We start from the raw sequence: 20,260 nt of genomic DNA on the forward strand, positions 1-20,260 counted from the left end.
GGGGCCGAGTAGGTGTCTATGGGTGGGGGATCTATGGGGCACAGGGGGTATCTATGGGGTGAGAGATCTATGGGGCGGAGCAGGTGTCTATGGGGTGAGAGATCTATGGGGTGGGGGATCTATGGGGCGAGGGGAGATCTATGGGGCCGAGTAGGTGTCTATGGGGTGTGGGATCTATGGGGCACAGGGGGATCTATGGGGCACAGGGATATCTATGCGGTGGGGGGATCCATGGGGCAGAGCAGGTGTCTGTAGGGTGGGAGATCTATGGGGCACAGGGGGATCTATGGGGCAGGGGGATCTATGGGGTGGGGGGATCTATGGGGCACAGGGGGATCTATGGGGCAGAGCAGGTGTCTATGGGGCTGGGGGGATCTATGGGGCTGGGGGGATCTATGGGGCAGAGCATTTCAATATTCCGATATTTCCATGTTCTGACGTTTCAAGTTTCCGATATTTTGATGTTTCAAAACCTTAAAATTTCATTTTTCCCAAATTTCCACATTTCAACGCCCCGATCCTTTAACAGCCAATAGTTTAATTTTTTAATAGTTTAATTTTTTAATAGTTTAATTTTTTAATAGTTTAATATTTCCTGGATCCACCCCCCCCCCCCCCCCGAAGCGTCTTCCCATTTTCCCCAAAATCCCAAGAATTCCCCTTAAATCCGCCTCTGAAAAACCGGTGCCTCCTTTTGGGTTTAAATTCTCGTTTTTTGGGTCCGAGGCGGATTTTTTTTTTAATTTTTTTTTTTTTAAAGAAAAGGTTAAAAAAATAACCCCCCAAATTTTCAATTTTGTGGAAATTTGCGGTTAATGGAGGAAAGCGGAGCGAAAAGGAATTTTTTGGGGGAATTTTGGAAGATTTTAAAAATGACGGAAAGAGACGAAAAATTAGAATTTCCGAAGGCGAGAAGCTCCGTTTTGGGGCTAATTCCGGGGATTTTAGCTCCACTGGAGGGTGTAGTCGGTGCCCAGTTCCAGCTCCAGGCGGGTGATTTCCAGCACCTGGGAAAAAAAAAAACCAAACAAATCAACCCCCCAAAAATCCCCAAATTAGCACCAAAAAATAAATTTCGAAATTAAAATTAAAAAAAGAATGAAATAAAATTTGAATTTGGTTTCCAAAAAAATGGTTAAAATAAAAAATTTAAAAAGCAGCGTTAAATTTTCCCTCCCTTTGAAAATAATAAAAAAAAATCATTTGAAAATAAAAAACAGGTGAAAGGTTGAAATTTAAAATCGACGTAAAATTTTCACTCGTTTTGAAAATTAAAAAAATCGTTTGTTACGTTTAAAAATTCACACAATTTAAAGGAATCGGCAAAAGGAACAAATGAATCGGGAAAAGTGAAAATAAAAATAAAATAAAGTGGCGACAATCGAAATGAGAAAAAAGAAATTCCGAGCTACCGATTAATTTGCAAATTAAAATTAAAAATGAAGAAGAAAAGTTAATTAATTTTTAAAAACTAACAAAAAAAAAATTGCAAATGAAGACAAAATTTCCAAACTGCAAATTCATTTTAAAAGTAAAGTTCAAAATTAAGAGGAAAAGAGAATTCATTTTTAAAGATTTAAAAAAAAATTGTAAAAGAAACAAAATTTTAATGAATTTCAAGCTAAAAGTTATTATCAAAATTTAAAAAATAAGACCAAATATTACAAATAGTTAAATATTAAAAATAAAATCAAATTTTAAAAATAAGACTAAATATTACAAATAAAGTTAAATATTAAAAATAAAATAAAATTTTAAAAATAAGGCTAAATATTACAAATAGTTAAATATAAAAAGAAGATTAAATTTAAAAAATAAGACTAAATTACAAATAAATATTAAAAATAAAGTTAAATTTTAAAAATGAGACTAAACATTACAAATAAAGTTAAATATTAAAAATAAAATTAAATTTAAAAAATAAGACTAAATATTACAAATGGTTAAATATGAAAAAGAAAATCAAACTTTAAAAATAAGGCTAAATTACAAATAAATATTAAAAATAAAATTAAACTTTAAAAATGAGATTAAACATTACAAATAAAGTTCAATATTCAAAATAAAGCTAAATTTTAAAATAAGACTAAATATTACAAATGGTTAAATACGAAAAATAAAATTAAATTTTAAAAATGAGCCTAAAGATTACAAATAGTTAAATATTTAAAATAAAATCAATTTATAAAAATAAGGCTAAGTTACAAATAGTTAAATATTAAAAACAAAATTAAAATTTAAAAAGTAAGATTAAATATTACAAATCAAATTAAATATGAAAAATAAAATGAAAATTTAAAAATAAGACTAAATATTACAAATAAAGTTCAATGTGAAAAATAAAATCAAATTTTAAACATAAGACTAAATATTACAAATAGTTAAATATTAAAAAGAATATTAAATTTAAAAAATAAGACTAAATTACAAATAAATATTAAAACTAAAATTAAATATTAAAAATGAGACTAAATATTACAAATAAAGTTAAATATTTAAAATAAAATCAAATTTAAAAAATGAGACTAAATTACAAATAAATATTAAAAATAAAATTAAATATTAAAAATAAAATTAAATATTAAAAATGAGACTAAATATTACAAATCAAGTTAAATATTAAAAATAAAATTAAATTTAAAAAATGAGACTAAATGTTACAAATGGTTAAACATGAAAAATAAAATTAAAATTTAAAAACGAAACAAAACATTACAAATAAAGTTAAATATGAAAAATAAAATCAATTTTTAAAAATAAGGCTAACTATTACAAATCAAGTTAAATATGAAAAATAAAATGAAATTTAAAAAATAAGACTAAGTATTACAAATCAAGTTAAATATTAAAAATAAAATTAAAATTTAAAAATGAGGCTAAATATTACAAATAAAGCTAAATATGAGAAATAAAATGAAATTTAAAAAATAAGACTAAATATTACAAATCAAGTTAAATACGAAAAATAAAAAAGTTTAAACATAAAATTTTAAACGTGAATTTTAAATTTTAAACATAAAATGGAAATTTCGAAATGAATTCGATTTGAAAATGAAGAATCCGTGCGGGGGGGGGGGGGGGGAGGGGAGGGACCTGTTTCTGTCGGTCGTAGGTGAGGAGGTGGGGGGAGGGGAGGGCGCTCCCGTTCTGCCGAACCGTCACCTCCCGCACGACGGAGCTCAGCCCCAAAATTTTAATTTGGGTGAATTTGAGGTTGTTCGGGTCGACGTAACCGCGGTGCAAAACCTTCAGCTCCAGGACGTTCTGCCGGGAGAAGGAGAAAAAAAGGCTAAAGGAGAAATCGGAGCTTTTGCAAACTTTGCCCGAATTTCAGCTCGGAAATTTAAAAAAAAAAAAAAAAATTAAAAATTTCAATTAAATAAATCTCCAAATTAAAACAAATATGGAAATTAAATGAATTTCCCAATTATTTTTCGTCCAATTTTATCTTTTTCTCACTCTTTCCGAATTTGAGCTCGGAAAATTTTTAAAATTTTTTAAAAAATTTAAATTAAATAAATTTCCAAGTTAAAAAAGATGGAAATTAAATGAATTTCCCAATTGTTTTTCGTCCAATTTTATCTTTTTCTCACTTTTCCCGAATTTGAGCTCGGAAATTTTTTAAAAAATCTTTTAAAAATTTAAATTAAAGAAATTTCCAAGATAAAAAAAACATGGAAATTAAATAAATCACCCAATTATTTTTCGTCCAATTTTATCTTTTTCTCACTTTTCCCGAATTTGAGCTCGGAATTTTTTTTTTTTTTTTAAATTTAAATTAAATCTCCAAATTAAAACAAATATGGAAATTAAATAAACTTCCCAATTATTTTTCGTCCAATTTTATCTTTTTCTCACTCTTTCCGAATTTGAGCTCGGAAAATTTTAAAATTTTTTTTTTTTAAATTTAAATTAAATAAATTTCCAAGTTAAAAAAGATGGAAATTAAATGAATTTCCCAATTGTTTTTCATCCAATTTTATCTTTTTCTCACTTTTCCCGAATTTGAGCTCAGAATTTTTTTTAAAAATTTTTTTAAAAATTTAAATTAAATAAATTTCCAAGTTAAAAAAGATGGAAATTAAATGAATTTCCCCATTATTTTTCGTCCAATTTTATCTTTTTCTCACTTTTCCCGTATTTGAGCTCGGAAATTTTTTTTAAAAAATTTTTTAAATTTTAAATTAAATCTCCAAGTTAAAGATAATATGGATATTTAAGAAATCTCCCAATTTTTTTTCATCCAATTTTATCTTTTTCTCACTTTTTCCGAATTTGAACTCAGAAAATTAAAAAAAAAAAAATTAAATTAATGTCCAAGTTAAAAAAAAGATGGAAATTAAAGAAATCTCCCAATTATTTTTCGTCCAAATGTAGAACCAAAGACGTTTTTAAATATTTAATTTAATATAATTTAATTTCGTTTCCTTTTTTAATTATTATTGACTGTTTTGATTTTTCAAAATATTTAATTTAATATAATTTCATTTCATTTATTTTTTAATTCTTATTCACTATTTTAAATTACATTTATAAATTATTTAATTTAATAGAATCTCATTTCATTTATTTTTCTAATTAAAATTTTTCTTAAGATTTAAATGTTGACTATTTATTATTTTTTTTTAATATTTAGTTGAATAGAATTTCATTTCTTTTTTTAATATTTAATAGAATTTCATTTCATTTATTTTTTTAATGAAATATTTTTTAAAGAAATTCAAAATTTTTCTTTCGAAGGATCCCCAAGGGTCCCCGCGGGAACCCAACCCCGGGGGGGTTTCGGGGGGAGGGGGGGTCGTACCCCACGAGCGGTGAAGGCCGTCAGCGAATACGCCCCCATCTCGTAGGCGTCTGGAAAAAAAAAAGAGAAAAATGAAAGAAAAAGAAAGAAAAAAAGAAAGAATTCGAAAAGAATTTTTGCTTTTCACCTTTCTTTTTCGAATTTTTCAAAATTTCAATTTTGTTTTCTAAAATTTCATTGAAGATTTTTTTTGTGCGGGTGGAGCGGGGACGGAAACGCGGCCTGAGGATTTCCCGCAAGAATTTGAGCAAAAAAAAAAAAAAAATTAAAAGAAATCGCGGATTTCCTTTATTTTTTGGTAAAAAAAGTGAATAAATTTTTGGTAAAAAAAAATAGTAAATAAAAATTGCGGATTTTCTGCAGGATTTTGGCAAAAAGAAATTAAAAATAACGTGGGGGCTTCCTGCAACGCTTTGGCAAAGAAGTAAATAAATAAAATTTGCGAATTTTCCACAATATTTTGCTAAGAAATTTTAAATTTATATAAAAATTGCGGATTTGTTGCAGGATTTTGGCAAAAAGAAATTAAAAATAACGTGGGGGTTTCCTGCAACGTTTTGGCAAATAAAGAAAGAAATAAATTTCGTGGATTTTCCACAATATTTTGGTAAAAAAAAATTAAATTTAAATAAAATTTGCAGATTTCCGGCAATATTTTGGTAAAAAAAAAGATTTAAATAAATAAAATAAAAATCGTGGCTTTCCCACAATATTTTGGTAAAGGGAGGTAAATAAATAAAAATTGCGGGAAAAAGGAAATAAATTAAAAATTGAAAAAGGAAATAAGGTAAAGACAAAAAAAAAATTTAAAAATATTGAAAAAGTAAAAAATGTAAAAAAGTAAAAATTGAAAAAGTAAAAAATGTAAAAAAAAGTAAAAATTTTAAAAAGTAAAAGAATGTAAAAATTAAAAGTAAATAAAGTAAAAATTTAAAAGTGAAAAAACGGAATAAGTAAAAAGGTAAAGTAAAAATTGAAAAAGTAAATGAAGAAAAAAAACCTAAATAAAGTAAAAATTCAAAAAAAGTAAAGAAAGCAAAAGTTAAAAGCGAAATGAAGTGAACAAAGATTAAAGTAAATTACAATTTTGAAAGAGGAAAAAATGTAAAACTTTTAAAAAATAAAGGAAAATTTGAAAAAGGAAAGGAAAAATTAAAAAGGTAAAAATATGTCAAAGTTAAAAAAGTGAATAAAGTAGAATTCAAAATTAAAAACGTAAAAATTAAAAAAGGAAATTAAAAATTAAAAAGGAAATTTAAAATTAAAAAAGGAAATTAAAAATTAAAAAGGAAATTAAAAATTAAAAAGGAAATTAAAAATTAAAAAAGGAAATTAAAAATTAAAAAAGTAAGGACAGTAAAAAGTAAGACAACTTTTAAAAATGAAAAAAAAAATTTATAATGTAAAAAAAAAATTAAAAAATGGAAAGCAATGTTGTTATTTTTATTCCATCCTATTTGAACTTCGTTTTTTGTAATTCCCGTTTTTTGGCTATTTCCCCATTTCACTGATTTTTACTGGGATTGGCTTCATTCCCCCGTTTCTTCTCCCGCCCCCTCCCCCGTCAATCCCCCCCCCCCCCCCCCAAATAAGAATTTAAAAATCCCCCAAATAAGAATTTCAATTATTTTTGATGGTGGAATTCCCAATTCCTAAATTTCTGGCTGAATCAGATTTTGGGGGCGAATCCTTCAATTTCTGGGGGTACCGATTTGCACCCCGTCGTCCCAGTAGAGCTGCCCCTCGGCCCCCCCGCCGTCGTCCAGCGCCACCAGCAGCTCCAGCGGCTTCGTCCGGCTGCCGGGGGGAGGGGAGAGGGGAAAAAAAAAAAGAAGACATTTTCAGTAAAAAAAAAAAATTTCAGTTTTGGAATTCCAGGATTTGGGTCAGAAACGTTCAAACCCCCAAATCCATTTCTTTCCGGTTTTTAAACCGTCAAATTTGAGTTTTGAACCATAAATTTTTGCATTTAAACCAAAAAACGTCGGGTTTTAAACCGTCAAATTTTGGATTTCGACCATGAAATTTCAGGTTTCAAACCATAAAATTTAGTTGTTCCAAAACCTATAATACGGTATTTGTTTTACCCATAAAATATTGGGTTTTAAAGCATAAAATTTGGATTTTAAACCATAAAATTTAGGTTTTGAAATTCTAAAATGTCGGGTTTTGAACCGTAAAATGTCGGGGTTTAAATAAAAAAAAAATTGGGGGGTTTAACCATGAAATTTTGCTTTTAAACCATAAAATGTTGTATTTTAAATATAAAAATTAGGTTTTTAAACCAGAAAATGTTGGGTTTAAAACCATAAAATTTAGGTTTTTAAAGCATAAAATTTAGCTTTTAAAAAAACCTATAATATGGTATTTTTTTAACCATAAAATTTTGGGGTTTAAAGCATAAAATTTGCATTTTAAACCGTAAAATTTCAGGTTTTGAACCGTAAAATGTTGGTTTTTAAACTATAAAATCTCAATTTGAAACCATAAAATTTAAGATTTTGAACGATACAATTTCGATTTGAAACCAGAAAATTGAGGGCGTTTTCCCACAGAAAGACGCTTTTTGAACCAGAAAATTTTAGGTTTTAAACCATAAAATTTAGGTTTTGAAATTCTAAAATGTCGGGTTTTAAACCGTAAAATGTTGGGGTTTAAATAAAAAAAAAATTGGGGGGTTTAACCATGAAATTTTGCTTTTAAACCATAAAATGTTGTATTTTAAATATAAAAATTAGGTTTTTAAAACAAAAAATGTTGGTTTTAAACCCAATTTTATTTTTTAAACAAGAAAATTTTGATTTTTAAACCATGACATTTAGCGTTTTAAGTCATAAAATTTTGGATTTCAACCATAAAATTTTGGGTTTAAACCATAAAATTTTGGGTTTAAACCATACAACGTCGATTTTTAAACCATGAAATTTAAGTTTTTAAACGGACCATAAAATTTAAGGTTTTTAACCATAAAATATTGATTTTTAAAACCTAAAATGTCGATTTTTAAATAATAAAATTTAGTAAGTTTTAAACGATAAAATTTTGGGCTTCGAACAAAAAAATTTACATTTTTAGGCCGTAAAATGTTGGTTTCTAAACCACAAAATAGAGGTTTTTAAACCAGAAAATTTTGGGTTTCAAACCATAAAGTCACGGGGTTTAAATCAGAAAATTTAGGGTTTTAAACCGTAAAACGTTTGGGTTTTAAAACCGTAAAATTTAGGTTTTCAGAGCGTAAAACGGTTGGGTTTTGAAACCATAAGAATTTGGATTTGAAAGCCTAAAATTTAGATTTTTCAACTCTAAAACTTAGATTTTTTTTCCCCAATTTGATAGTTTTAAATTGAAAAAAAAAAAAAAATCTACGTTTTAGATTTAGATTATAAATATCTAAATCGTGGCCGTGAATTTAATCCCCCAATTTCTTTGCCAGGCCCCGGACGAAGAATCTCCCCTAAAAAAAGGGCAAAAATCAATTTTGAAATAAAAATTCGATTGTGAAATTAAATTTCCATTTCGAAGTCATATTTGAATTGCGAAATGAAATTTCGACTTTGAATTTAAATGTCAATTTTCAACGGAAATCTCAACTGTTAATTAAACGCCAACTGGGAAATTCCGCTTCGAGCGTGGAATTGCGTTTTCAACGTGAAATTAAATTTCCAGTTTGGATTTAAGTTTGGGTTTGAACGTGAAATTTCGATTTGGAAATTTGAAATGTGAAATTTGGGGAGCGAAACGGGGGCGGTACCTGTAGAAGGTGGTGTTGGCGGGACTTTGCCGGGGCAGGATGTGCCCCCCCCGGACGTGGAGGTTGATGTGACCCAAAGGAGCCGCCAAATCGCTGAATTGGCCCCGAAATCCGATGTGTTCGTCCTGGGGGGGAGGGGAGGGGAAGGGGGAGGAACGGAACAAAAATCACCAAAAAAGACATTTTCTTCGATAAATTCCCCATTTCAAATTTTAGGATTGAAATGTATAAAGAGACATTTATAAAGAGAAATCCTTAGAAAGGCCACAAACCCATTTTTTTAGAAAATTTGGTTCTTTTCTAAATGTAGCGATTTATTTTCTAAGTTTTAATTATTTCCTAAATCTTATTAATTTTTAATATTTCCTAAAATTTTTAATTATTTCCTAAATCTTATTAATTTTTAATATTTCCTAAAATTTTTAATTATTTCCTAAATCTTATTAATTTTTAATATTTCCTAAAATTTTTAATTATTTCCTAAATCTTATTAATTTTTAATATTTCCTAAAATTTATAATTATTTCCTAAATCTTATTAATTTTTAATATTTCCTAAAATTTTTAATTATTTCCTAAATCTTATTAATTTTTAATATTTCCTAAAATTTATAATTATTTCCTAAATCTTATTAATTTTTAATATTTCCTAAAATTTTTAATTATTTCCTAAATCTTATTAATTTTTAATATTTCCTAAAATTTTTAATTATTTCCTAAATCTTATTAATTTTTAATTAGATTAATTAAATTAAAAAATTATTAATCTACATTTTATTCATTTTCTAATTTGTGTGTGTTTTCTAAACGGTGTTTACATTCTAAGCTGCGTTTCTTTATTTTCTAAATGTCAATTCGGGTTTCCAAATTTCATTTCTTTTACAAGAAATTTCTTTTTAAAGCCCGAGGCCCTAAAAATCGTCTAAAAATTCCATTTTCCTTCGATCCGTCGTAATTCGAAATTCTACGAATCATTGAAGGGCCAAAAAAAAGAGGAAAATTAAAAGTGTTTAAGGTTAAAGAGATTTTTCCTCCTTTAATTTCTTGTTTGAAAAAGATTATATTAAAAAAGGGAATTTTTAATTTTAAAATTTAATTTAATTTTAATTTAAATTAAATGGAATTTTAATTAATTTTTTTAATGTTATTTAAATTTTATATAAATTTTATTTAAATTTTTTTTAATTGACATTTATTTTCCTTTTAATTCAGTTTTAGTTTCATTTTAGCTTCATTTTACTTTAATTTTAATTTTAATTTTTAATATAATTTTAATTTTTTAATTTAATTTTAATTTAATTTTAATTTTTAATTTTTATTTTTATTATATATTATATATATTATTTTATTTTATTTTCATTTTATTTTCATTTTATTTTTTAATTTTGAAATCAATTTAATTTTAATTTAATTTTAATTTTTAATTTTAATTTTTATTATATATTATATATTATTTTATTTTATTTTCATTTTATTTTCATTTTATTTTTTAATTTTGAAATTAATTTAATTTTAATTCAATTTTAATTTTTAATTTAATTTTAATTTAATTTTAATTTTTAAATTTATTTTTATTTAATTTAAATATTTTAATTTTGATTTTTATTATATATTATATATTATTTTATTTCATTTTCATTTTATTTTAATTTTATTTTTTAATTTTGAAATTAATTTAATTTTAATTTAATTTTAATTTTTAATTTAATTTTAATTTAATTTTAATTTTTAAATTTATTTTTATTTAATTTAAATTTTTTAATTTTTATTTTTATTATATATTATATATTATTTTATTTTAATTTTATTTTCTTTCAATTTTATTTTTTAATTTTGAAATTAATTTAATTTTAATTTTTAAAATTTAAATTTAATTTCAATTAATTTTAATTAATTTTAATTAATTTCACTTTAATTTCACTTTACTTCGATTTGAAAGAAAATCAGCCCCGATGTTATTTTTTGCCCATCGCTAAAAAACCCTCATAAACCGGGAGAGAGGGAGGTTGCGGCTTCACGCCCCGCCCCCGCCCCTTCTATTTTTTTAAAAAATTAAGGAAAAATCTAAATTTGGAATTTGACTGTCAATAGCCGCGACACTTTGGAACTGCTCACCGTGTGGTAGTCGTACCAGCGGGCGTGGGGCAGGTAGGCGTTGACCGAGACCGCGCCCTGGAAATTTAATATTCTTCCTTAAAATCTCTTAGAGACCCCCTCCCCCCCCAAAAAATTTCAATTTCTGAACCTCAAATCCCCTTTTCCGGGGATTCGGCTTCTTTTCCGCTTTTTCACCTTTTCCAAAACGGGGCTGATGAGGAGGGAGGGGCCCCACAGGAATTGCTTGTCGATTCCCCACGTGGTTTTGTCCTCCACGAACCTGCAAAATTCCAAATATTTTTATTGGAATTTTTTCATTTAATCTTTTAGATAATTTTTTTCTATAGAAAATTTGATTTAAAAAGGTTTTATTTGCAAATTTTCTATTTTAAAGTTTTCTGTGGGAATTTTTAGCTGGGAAATGGGAGAAATGTGAGGATTTTTTTAGAAAATTGGAGAATTTTAGGGATTTTTTTTTCCGGAAATGGGGGAAATGTCGGGATTTTTTTTTAAATTGGAGAAATTTCGGGATTTTTTTATGAAATTGGAGAAGTTTCGGGATTGTTTGGGAAATTGGAGAAACGGCAGGTTCTTTTTAAATTAGAGAAATATCAGGGTTTTTTTGGAAATTGGAGAAATTTGGGGGATTTCTTTGGGAAATTTGGAGAAAAGTCAGGATTTCTTTCAGGAAATTGCAGAATTTTTCGGGATTTTTAGGAAATTGGAGAAATGTGGGGATTTTTTCAGGAAATTGGAGAAATTTTGGGATTTTTTTAAAAATTGGAGACATTTAGGGATTTTTTTTGAAAATCAGAGAAATCTGGGGATTTTTTCAAATTGAAAAAATGTCAGGATTTATTTTGAAATTGGAGAAATGTCGGGAAATTGGAGAATTTTCGGGATCTTTTTGGGGAAATTTGAAAAATTTCGGGATTTTTTTGAAAATTGGAGAAACTTTGGGGATCTTTTTATATTGGAGAAATTTCGAGATTTTTGGGGGGAATCGGAGAAATTTCTGGATTTTTTTCAAATTGGAGAAATGTCGGGATTTTTTCAGGAAATTGCAGAAATTTTGGGATTTTTCGGGGAAATTGGAGAAATGTCAGTTTTTTGGGGGGAACTGGAGAAATTTGGGGGATAGTTTTGGGATATTGGTGAAGTTTGGGGGATTTATTTTGGAAATGGCAAAATTTTGTGGATTTTTTTGAAAATTGGAGAAATGTCAGGATTTCTTTTAAATTGGAAATAATTCGGTATTTTTTTCTGGAAATTGGAGAATTTGGGGGATCTTTTGGGGATATTTGAAAAATTTCGGGATTTTTTTTGAAAATTGGAGAAACTTTGGGGATTTTTTTTTTATATTGGAGAAATTTTGGTATTTTTTGGAAATTGGAGATTTCGGGATTATTTTGGGAAATTGGGGAAATTTGGGGATTCTGGGGGGAAATCAGAGAAATTTCGAGACTTTTTTGGGGGAAAATGGAGAACTTTCGGGATTTTTTTGAAATCGGAGGATGTCGGGATTTTTTTCAAATTGGAAAAATGTGGGGATTTTTCAGGAAATCGCAGAAATTTTGGGATTTTTTGGGGAAATTTGAGAAATTTCGGGATTTTTTCTGAAAATTTGGGAATTTTTGGGATTTCTTTTGGAATTTGGAGGAATTGTGGGAATTTTCGGGGGGGGGGGGGCACGCACTCGTGCAGGAGGGGCCGGACGACGGTGGCGCCGCGGGCGTGGGCCTGGTGCAGGAGGGTGTAGAGGTGGGGGAGGAGGCGGTAGCGGATGTTGAGGACGTTGCGGGAAATCTCCTCGAAGGTGGAATTCCAGGCCACGGGGTCTTGTCTCTGGGGGGAGGGGGGCACAAGAGAAATTAATTAATTAAATTAACTCGTTAATTAAAGGAGAATTAATTTCTGGGGAAGGTGCTCCGCTCAGGTCGGTTTGATTATTGTTTTCAATTTTTTTTCCCCATTATTATTATTTAATGTTTATCGGTCTATTATTATATTATTTATTATTTATTATTTATTATTACTATTTATTATTATAGTTATTTATTTATTATTGTTTATTAATTATTCTTTATTTGAGCGTGGTGCGTGGGGAGCGTCGGGAGAAAACCGGTGATTTGCCGACAGAAAAAGGGTGATTTATTGAAAGAAAAGTGCGAATAATTGAAATTATAAGATTTACAATTTGAAATTCTAATTTAAACGGTAATATGTCTAATTGCTAATTTCATATTTGGCTTTAAATTATAATCCTATTTACAAGATTTAACATTTTAAATTAGCATTTAAATGATAATCTTTCTAATTCCAATTTCTAATTCGAATTTAAATTATAATCCGATTTCTAGGATTTAAATTTTTAAATTCTAATATTTCTAATTCTATTTTCTAATTTCTAATTAGAAGTTAAATTATAATCGAAATGCTAACATTGAAAATTAGAAATGTCAATGTAAATTCTAAGACTTTCATTCTACTTTCTAATTAGAATTGAACTTATAAACTAAATGATAATATTTAAAATTTTAAATTCTGATTTAAATGCTAATATTTCTAATTCTGTTTTCTAATTTCTAATTCGAATGTAAATTGTAATCTAAATGAGAACATCGAACGCTTTAAGTACCAATTGAAATTCTAAGACTTCTAATTTCTCCTTTCTAATTCTAATCCATATTATAAACTAAATGATAAGATTTAAAATTTTATATTCTAATTTACATTCTAATATTTCTAATTCTATTTTCTAATTTATAATTGGAATTTAAATTGTAATCCAAATGATAACATTGAACATTTTAAGTACCAATTGAAATTCTAAGACTTCGAATTCTAATTTCTCCTTTCTAATTCTAATCCATAGTATAAACTAAATGATAGGATTTAAAATTTTATATTCTAATTTAAATTCCAATATTTCTAATTCTATTTTCTAATTTCTAACTCGAATTTAAATTACAATCTAAACGATAACATTGAGAAGTTGAAATTCCCATTGAGTTTCTAAGACTTCTAATTCTGTTTTCTCATTTCTAATTTCTAATTTAAGTTACGATCAAAATTATAAAATTTAAAAACAAGTTCTAGTTTAAATTCTAATATTTCTGATTCTGTTTTCTAATTTCTAACTCGAATTTAAACCACAATCCAAACGATAACATCGAAAAGTTGAAATCCCAATTGAAATTCTAAGCTCTAATTCAAATTTCCAATTGGAACCTGAATCACGATCTGGGATAGAAGATTGAAAATTTGAAATTCGAATTTCAAAATGTCAATTTCCGCCGGGGGGGAGGGGAGGGGGGGGTAGAATCGGGACCGGACGGGAAAAAAGAACCGTTTTCCGGTGGGTTTCTTTGCGTTTAGTTTTTTTTTTTTAAAAAAGGCGTTCGATAAGGTGGGAAATGGGGAAAACGGGGGAAATTTCGATTTTTTGAAATTTCCGTTTTAAAAATGTGGGAAAGGGGGGGGGGGGGGAGGGGGGGGAGACCTTGGAGCCTTTGCCGTTGTGGTTGCGGGAGTAGGGGTAGAAGGCGCCCAGCTCCATCCAGCGGGCGCAGAGCTCGTACTCCGAGTCCTGGAAGAAGCCGCAAATGTCCGCCCCCGTCTGCAGAGTTCAGCACAAAAAACAAAAAAAACCCAAAAAAAATCCCAAAATTTCAGCCAAAAGCCATATTTTACGGTTTTTGGAAGTAAAAATGGAACGTTTCGGGAGTAAATCCCCAACTTACGTAAGAGATTCCGAAGAGACTGAATTCCATCATGCCTGGAGCGGGGAAACAATCGTCAGAGCAACAATTAACGACAACAAACAAATAAAGAAATAAAAGTGTCTTTCTAGATAGAAGTATAAAATAATAACATAAATAACAAATTATTATAAATAAATAAATAATATATGAAAATATAAATATAAATATATAATATGAAATGTAATATATATAATATATTGTATAATATATATAATATATATAATACAATATAATATAATATAATATAATAAAATAAATATAATAAATATAATATAATATAATATAATATAATATAATATAATATAATATAATATAATATAATAAATATAATATAATATAACATAATATAATATAATATAATATAATATAATATAATATAATATAATGTATATATATGAAAATAAATAAATAAATATTATTATTATATTATAACAAATAATAATTATTAATATTATTCAATAACAACAATGTTTGGGGTTTATTCAGTTCATAATGCTACGAATAATAATTCAATAATGAGAAATTTGGGGGGGTTTATTCGGTTCCTAATAACATCAATACATTGATATTGATATATTAATTACTAATAATTAATCAACAAATCTATAAAAATATTTAAAATATAACAAGATAACAAATCATTAACAAAAAGAGTGATTATTATTATTCAAGAATGAAAAAATTGGAGTTTTTATTCAGTTCTGAAAAAAAAAATATTATTAATAATTATTATTATCATTCAATAACAGCAATTTTGGGGTTTTTATTTGGTTCAGAATAATAATAATTCAACAATGACAAATTTGGGCTTTTTATTCAGTTCATAATAATAATAGTAACAACAACAATAATAATAATAGTTTAATAAGAACAATTTTGGGGGTTTTTATTTGGTTTAGAATAATAATAACTATTAATAATAATTGAATAATTATTGAATAATTATATATGAAGTCATTTAATAACAATAATAATTATTATTGTTGTTCAATAACGATACATTTGGGTTTTTTATTTGGTCCCTATTATTATTATTACTACTATTATTATTAATTATTATTAATATATTTTAGTATTTAGTATTAATATTATAAGAATTCGATAACGACAAATTTGGGGGGTTTATTCGGTTCTGAATAATAATAATAATAATAATAATAATAAATTCTTCAATAACAAGTTTGGGTTTTTTACTTGGTTCTGAATAATAATAATAATAATAATAATAATAATAATAATAATAACTCAATAAGGAGAAATTTGGGGTTTTTATTCGACTCCGGAGAACGTTGAGGGAAATCAATGAGGAAAAAAATAAAAGAATTTCCAGAATTTCCCCCCAAAAATAGGTTCTTGGGAAGGAAAACGTCCAATTTTAGGCAAAGGGGGGGGGGGGGAAGGGGAGGAACTTGAGAAATTCGAATTGAAATTTGAAGGAATCAGAATTTTGAGATTCCCACCGGAACCACGAAGAGTTGCTGGAGAAGGACCCCCAAAAATCGAGAAATTGGGCAAAAATTCGGTTTTCTCAAGGGAGGAGCCCGTTCAGGGTGGAAAAGGGGCCATTTTGGGTGGAAAAGGAGCCGTTTTGGGTGGAAGAGGTGCCGTTTTGGGTGGAAAAGGGGCCATTTTGGGTGGAAAAGGCACCGTTTTGGGTGGAAGAGGTGCCGTTTTGGGTGGAAAAGGGGCCATTTTGGGTGGAAAAGGAGCCGTTTTGGGTGAGGGAAGCGGGAGGGAGGAGGCTGGGGGGGAGGACGCACCGATGATGGACTTGGAGAGTTGGTCCCAGGCGGCCGTGTTGTCCCCCAGCCAATGGCCCGACCACCGCCCGCTGGTGGGGAAGGTGGAACGAGTGACCACGATGCTCCGCTCCTTGGTGAGGTTCTGGAGGATGCTGGGGAGGGGGAGGAGACACCAACCGGGTGAGGAGGAACCAACGAGGATGAGAAGATACCAAGGGGGTGAGGAGACACCAAGGGGGTGAGGAGGAACCAATGGGATGAGGAGGAACCAACGGGTGGAAGAGACACCAAGAGGATGAGGAGAGACCAAAGGGATAAGGAGGAACCAACAGGAGGAGACACCAATGGGGTGAGGAGAAACCAACGGGATGAGGAGAAACCAACGGTGGAGAAGACACCAAGAGGATGAGGAGAAACCAATGGGAGGAGGAGAAACCAGTAGTGATGAGGAGAAACCAACAGGGTGAGAAGGAACCAACAGGGTGAAGAGACACCAACAGGATGAGGAGACACCAAGAGGATGAGGAGGAACCAAAAGGGTGAGGAGAAACCAACGGGATGAGGAGACACCAAGAGGATGAGGAGACATCAAAGGGGTGGGAAGGAACCAAAAGGGTGAGGAGAAACCAACAGAGCTGAGGAGACACCAAGAGGATGAGGAGAAACCGACAGGGTGAGAAGGAACCAACAGGGTGAGGAGGAACCAGAGGGATGAAGAGAAACCAAGAAGAGGAGGAGGAACCAAAGATGTGAGGAGAAACCAAAAGGATGAGGAGACACCAACAGGGTGAGGAGAAACCAAGAGGATGAGGAGGAACCAATGGGATGAGGAGGAACCAACGGGTTGAGGAGGCACCAAGAGGATGAGGAGGAACCAACGGGTTGAGGAGGAACCAACGGGTTGAGGAGGCACCAAGAGGATGAGGAGGAACCAACGGGTTGAGGAGGAACCAACGGGTTGAGGAGGAACCAACAGGTTGAGGAGGCACCAAGAGGATGAGGAGACACCATAGGGGTTCAAAAATTAATTTTCAACGTATTTTTGAGTGAATTAGAGAAAAAAAAACGGGACTCACTCGAGGGTGGGCTTGGTCTGCGACCACCCGTAGAGGTTGTGGACGTCGTAGTGTCGGACGGGGGAACCGTCGGGGAGAAACTGCTCCCCCTCCATGCACAGCGTCTTGAACTTCAGCCCCTCCTCCCTGGAGCCCAGCTCTGGCGGGACGGGAACAGAAACACTCGGGTTTTAGCAATTTGCAAGAATTTTAACAATTTAGTCTTTTTTTTTTTTTAAATCATTTCGCATCGTCCCCATCGGCCTTCGCTCCTTTTCAAACGATTCCCGGGGTCGTTTGTTTTATTTTCACGAAAAGCAGCATTTTAGGTGTGCTGAGGATTTCTGAGGATTTGCGGAATTTGGGAAACGCTGAATTTTGATGTAAGAAATTCAGGAAATGCTGAAATTTCTGTTCAAAAATCGGTGGAATTTCTTTCCAAAAATGGGTAGAATTTCCGTTCAAGAATCTGTAGAATTTCTGTCCAAAAATTGGTAGATTTTCTGTCCAAAAATTGATAGGATTTCTGTTCAAAAATCGTTAGAATTTCTGACCAAAAATCGGTTAAATTTCTATTCAAAAATCGACAGAATTTCTGTCCAAAAACCGGTGGAATTTCTGTCCAGGAATTGGTACAATTTCTGTCCAAAAATCGGCAGAATTTGTGTCCAAAATTCACTAGAATTTCTGTTCAAAAATCGGTGCAATTCCTGTTCAAGAATCAGTAGAATTTGTGTTCAAAAATTGGTACAATTTCTGTTCAAGAATGGTTAGAATTTCTGTTCAAAAATTGGTAAAATTTCTGTACAAAAATCGGTGGAATTTCTATTCAAAAATTAGTAGAATTTCTGTCCAAAAATTGGAACACTTTCCGTTCAAGAGTCGGTAGAATTTCTGTCCAAAAATCTGTGGAATTTCTATTCAAAAATCGGTAGAATTTCTGTTTCATGTTCGTTTATGACTTTATCTCCCGAATTTGGGGCAGTTTTGCCACATTTTGGGCCTGAGAAATTCTTTGGGAACCCGGGTGACCCAAAACCGGGCGAATTCTCCCCGGGGGGGGGCGGGACTTACGGGGCATGTAGGGCGGGAAGTTCAGCTCCTGGTTCCTGCAGCCCCCGACGGAGCCGTGGACGAAGCTGGAGGGTTCGTTCATGTCCTGAAAACACCAAGCGAAAAAAAACCCCCACGTCAACAAAATTCTCTTAAATTTGGCCAAATTCTTCTTTTTCACCTGTTTCGTTTTCTTTCTCAAATGCGTCGACTGTGAAATAAACGGGAAAAACCGCAAATTTTTCAGAAATTGTGGTTTTGTGGTTGTTTTTTTTTTTTAAGCAGCGAAAATTTAAGAGGTAAATTTTAATTGAATTAAATTTTTAATTGAAGAGGACAATTTTAATGGAATTAAATTTTTAATTGAAGAGGTAAATTCTAATTGAATTAAATTTTTAATTGAAGACATAAATTTCATTTGAATTAATTTTTTAATTGAAGAGGAAAATTTTAATTGAATTGGTAAATTTTAGGTGAATTAGATTTTTAATTGAAGAGGTAAATTTTAATTGAATTACATTTTTAATTGAAGAGGTCAATTTTAATGGAATTAAGTTTTTAATTGAAGAGGTAAACTCTAATTGAATTAAATTTTTAATTGAAGACGTAAATTTTAATTGAATAAAATTTTTAATTTAAGATGTGAATTTTAATTGAATTAAAGTTTTAATTGAAGACATAAATTTCATTTGAATTAATTTTTTAATTGAAGAGGAAAATTTTAATTGAATTGGTAAATTTTAGGTGAATTAGATTTTTAATTGAAGAGGTAAATTTTAATTGAATTACATTTTTAACTGAAGAGGTCAATTTTAATGGAATTAAATTTTTAATTGAAGAGGTAAATTCTAATTGAATTAAATTTTTGATTGAAGATGTAAATTTTAATTGAATAAAATTTTTAATTTAAGATGTGAATTTTAATTGAATTAAAGTTTTAATTGAAGACATAAATTTCATTTGAATTAATTTTTTAATTGAAGAGGAAAATTTTAATTGAATTGGTAAATTTTAGGTGAATTAAATTTTTAATTGAAGAGGTAAATTCTAATTGAATTACATTTTTAATTGAAGAGGTAGATTTTAATGGAATTAAATTTTTAATCGAAGAGGTAAATTTTGCCGAGGAGCGATTCCCTTCCTGGGCAGATTTGGAATTTCTCATTTCCCAGAGGACAAAGCGTCAAATTCACGGAGATTAACTTCGGGTTTTAAAAACTTTCTTTTTTATGGGTCGTTTTTTTCCAAAAAAAAAGGGGGAAATTTTTCCTCTGCGTAAAATGGAAATTGAGGCAGAAAATCCAGTGAGAATTATGCAAATTGCTAAAAATCTTGAAATTTCCCAACGATGGCTCCCGTCCTCTCGTCGCCGCTGGAAATCGGAGGTGGAATAGGGAGGAAAAATCTAAATATTTTACTGGCTTTCTCCTTTTTTGGGGCATTTCTATAGAAATAGAGATCTGAGGAATTAAACTTTTTATTTAACAGGCAAAATAAAACGAGAAATTGTTAAGGAGAAGGATTTTTTTTCCAACTTTAGTCGATTATTCATGAGATTTAGCGTTAAATAGCATTAGATATTTAGCGTTCTCATCCCTGGGGGCAATTTTTGGGGTTAAAAAGAGGCGGAAAAGTAAAAAAGAAAATGATATTTTCAGACTCACGATCCAGAGGCCGTCGAATTTGAGGCTGCGGGAGGCGTTTTGGGGGTTGTCGTAGACCTCGGCGATCTCTCTCGCCCACCACTCGGTGGTGGAATTGCGGAAGAAATCGGGAAAAGCCACGTAGGCGCGGTAGAGCTGGGAAAAATAGGAGGAAAAAATGAAGTGAAGGATAAAAACGGGACCAAAAAAATGCTAAAAAGGTGGAATTTGTTCCTAATTCCACAAATAATTTGGAAATTTGTTCTTAATTCCCCAATAATTTGAAATTTTGTTCTTAGTTCCACCAACAATTTGGAATTTGTTCTTTATCGCACCAATAATTTGGAATTTT

General features: G+C 30.0%; 1 protein-coding gene across 1 annotated transcript in view; it reads right to left on the reverse strand.

Moving 5' to 3' along the window:
• Nucleotides 1–944: 944 nt before the first annotated feature.
• The window catches only part of LOC141478355 (maltase-glucoamylase-like), a 63,797-nt gene continuing 44,481 nt past the window's right edge, over nt 945–20,260 (reverse strand). The window contains exons 34-47 of the mRNA XM_074167442.1: nt 19,930–20,064; nt 18,287–18,371; nt 17,234–17,372; nt 16,176–16,309; nt 14,395–14,429; nt 14,154–14,270; nt 12,348–12,496; nt 10,847–10,931; nt 10,670–10,726; nt 8,556–8,680; nt 6,513–6,601; nt 4,805–4,854; nt 3,094–3,264; nt 945–1,007 (exon numbers count right to left, since the gene is read on the reverse strand). Of these exons, the coding sequence (XP_074023543.1) occupies nt 945–1,007; nt 3,094–3,264; nt 4,805–4,854; nt 6,513–6,601; nt 8,556–8,680; nt 10,670–10,726; nt 10,847–10,931; nt 12,348–12,496; nt 14,154–14,270; nt 14,395–14,429; nt 16,176–16,309; nt 17,234–17,372; nt 18,287–18,371; nt 19,930–20,064 (1,434 nt within the window). The remainder of the gene's footprint in view (nt 1,008–3,093; nt 3,265–4,804; nt 4,855–6,512; nt 6,602–8,555; nt 8,681–10,669; nt 10,727–10,846; nt 10,932–12,347; nt 12,497–14,153; nt 14,271–14,394; nt 14,430–16,175; nt 16,310–17,233; nt 17,373–18,286; nt 18,372–19,929; nt 20,065–20,260) is intronic.

This window comes from Numenius arquata, unplaced genomic scaffold (genome assembly GCF_964106895.1).
Source record: "Numenius arquata unplaced genomic scaffold, bNumArq3.hap1.1 HAP1_SCAFFOLD_611, whole genome shotgun sequence".
NCBI lineage: Eukaryota > Metazoa > Chordata > Aves > Charadriiformes > Scolopacidae > Numenius > Numenius arquata.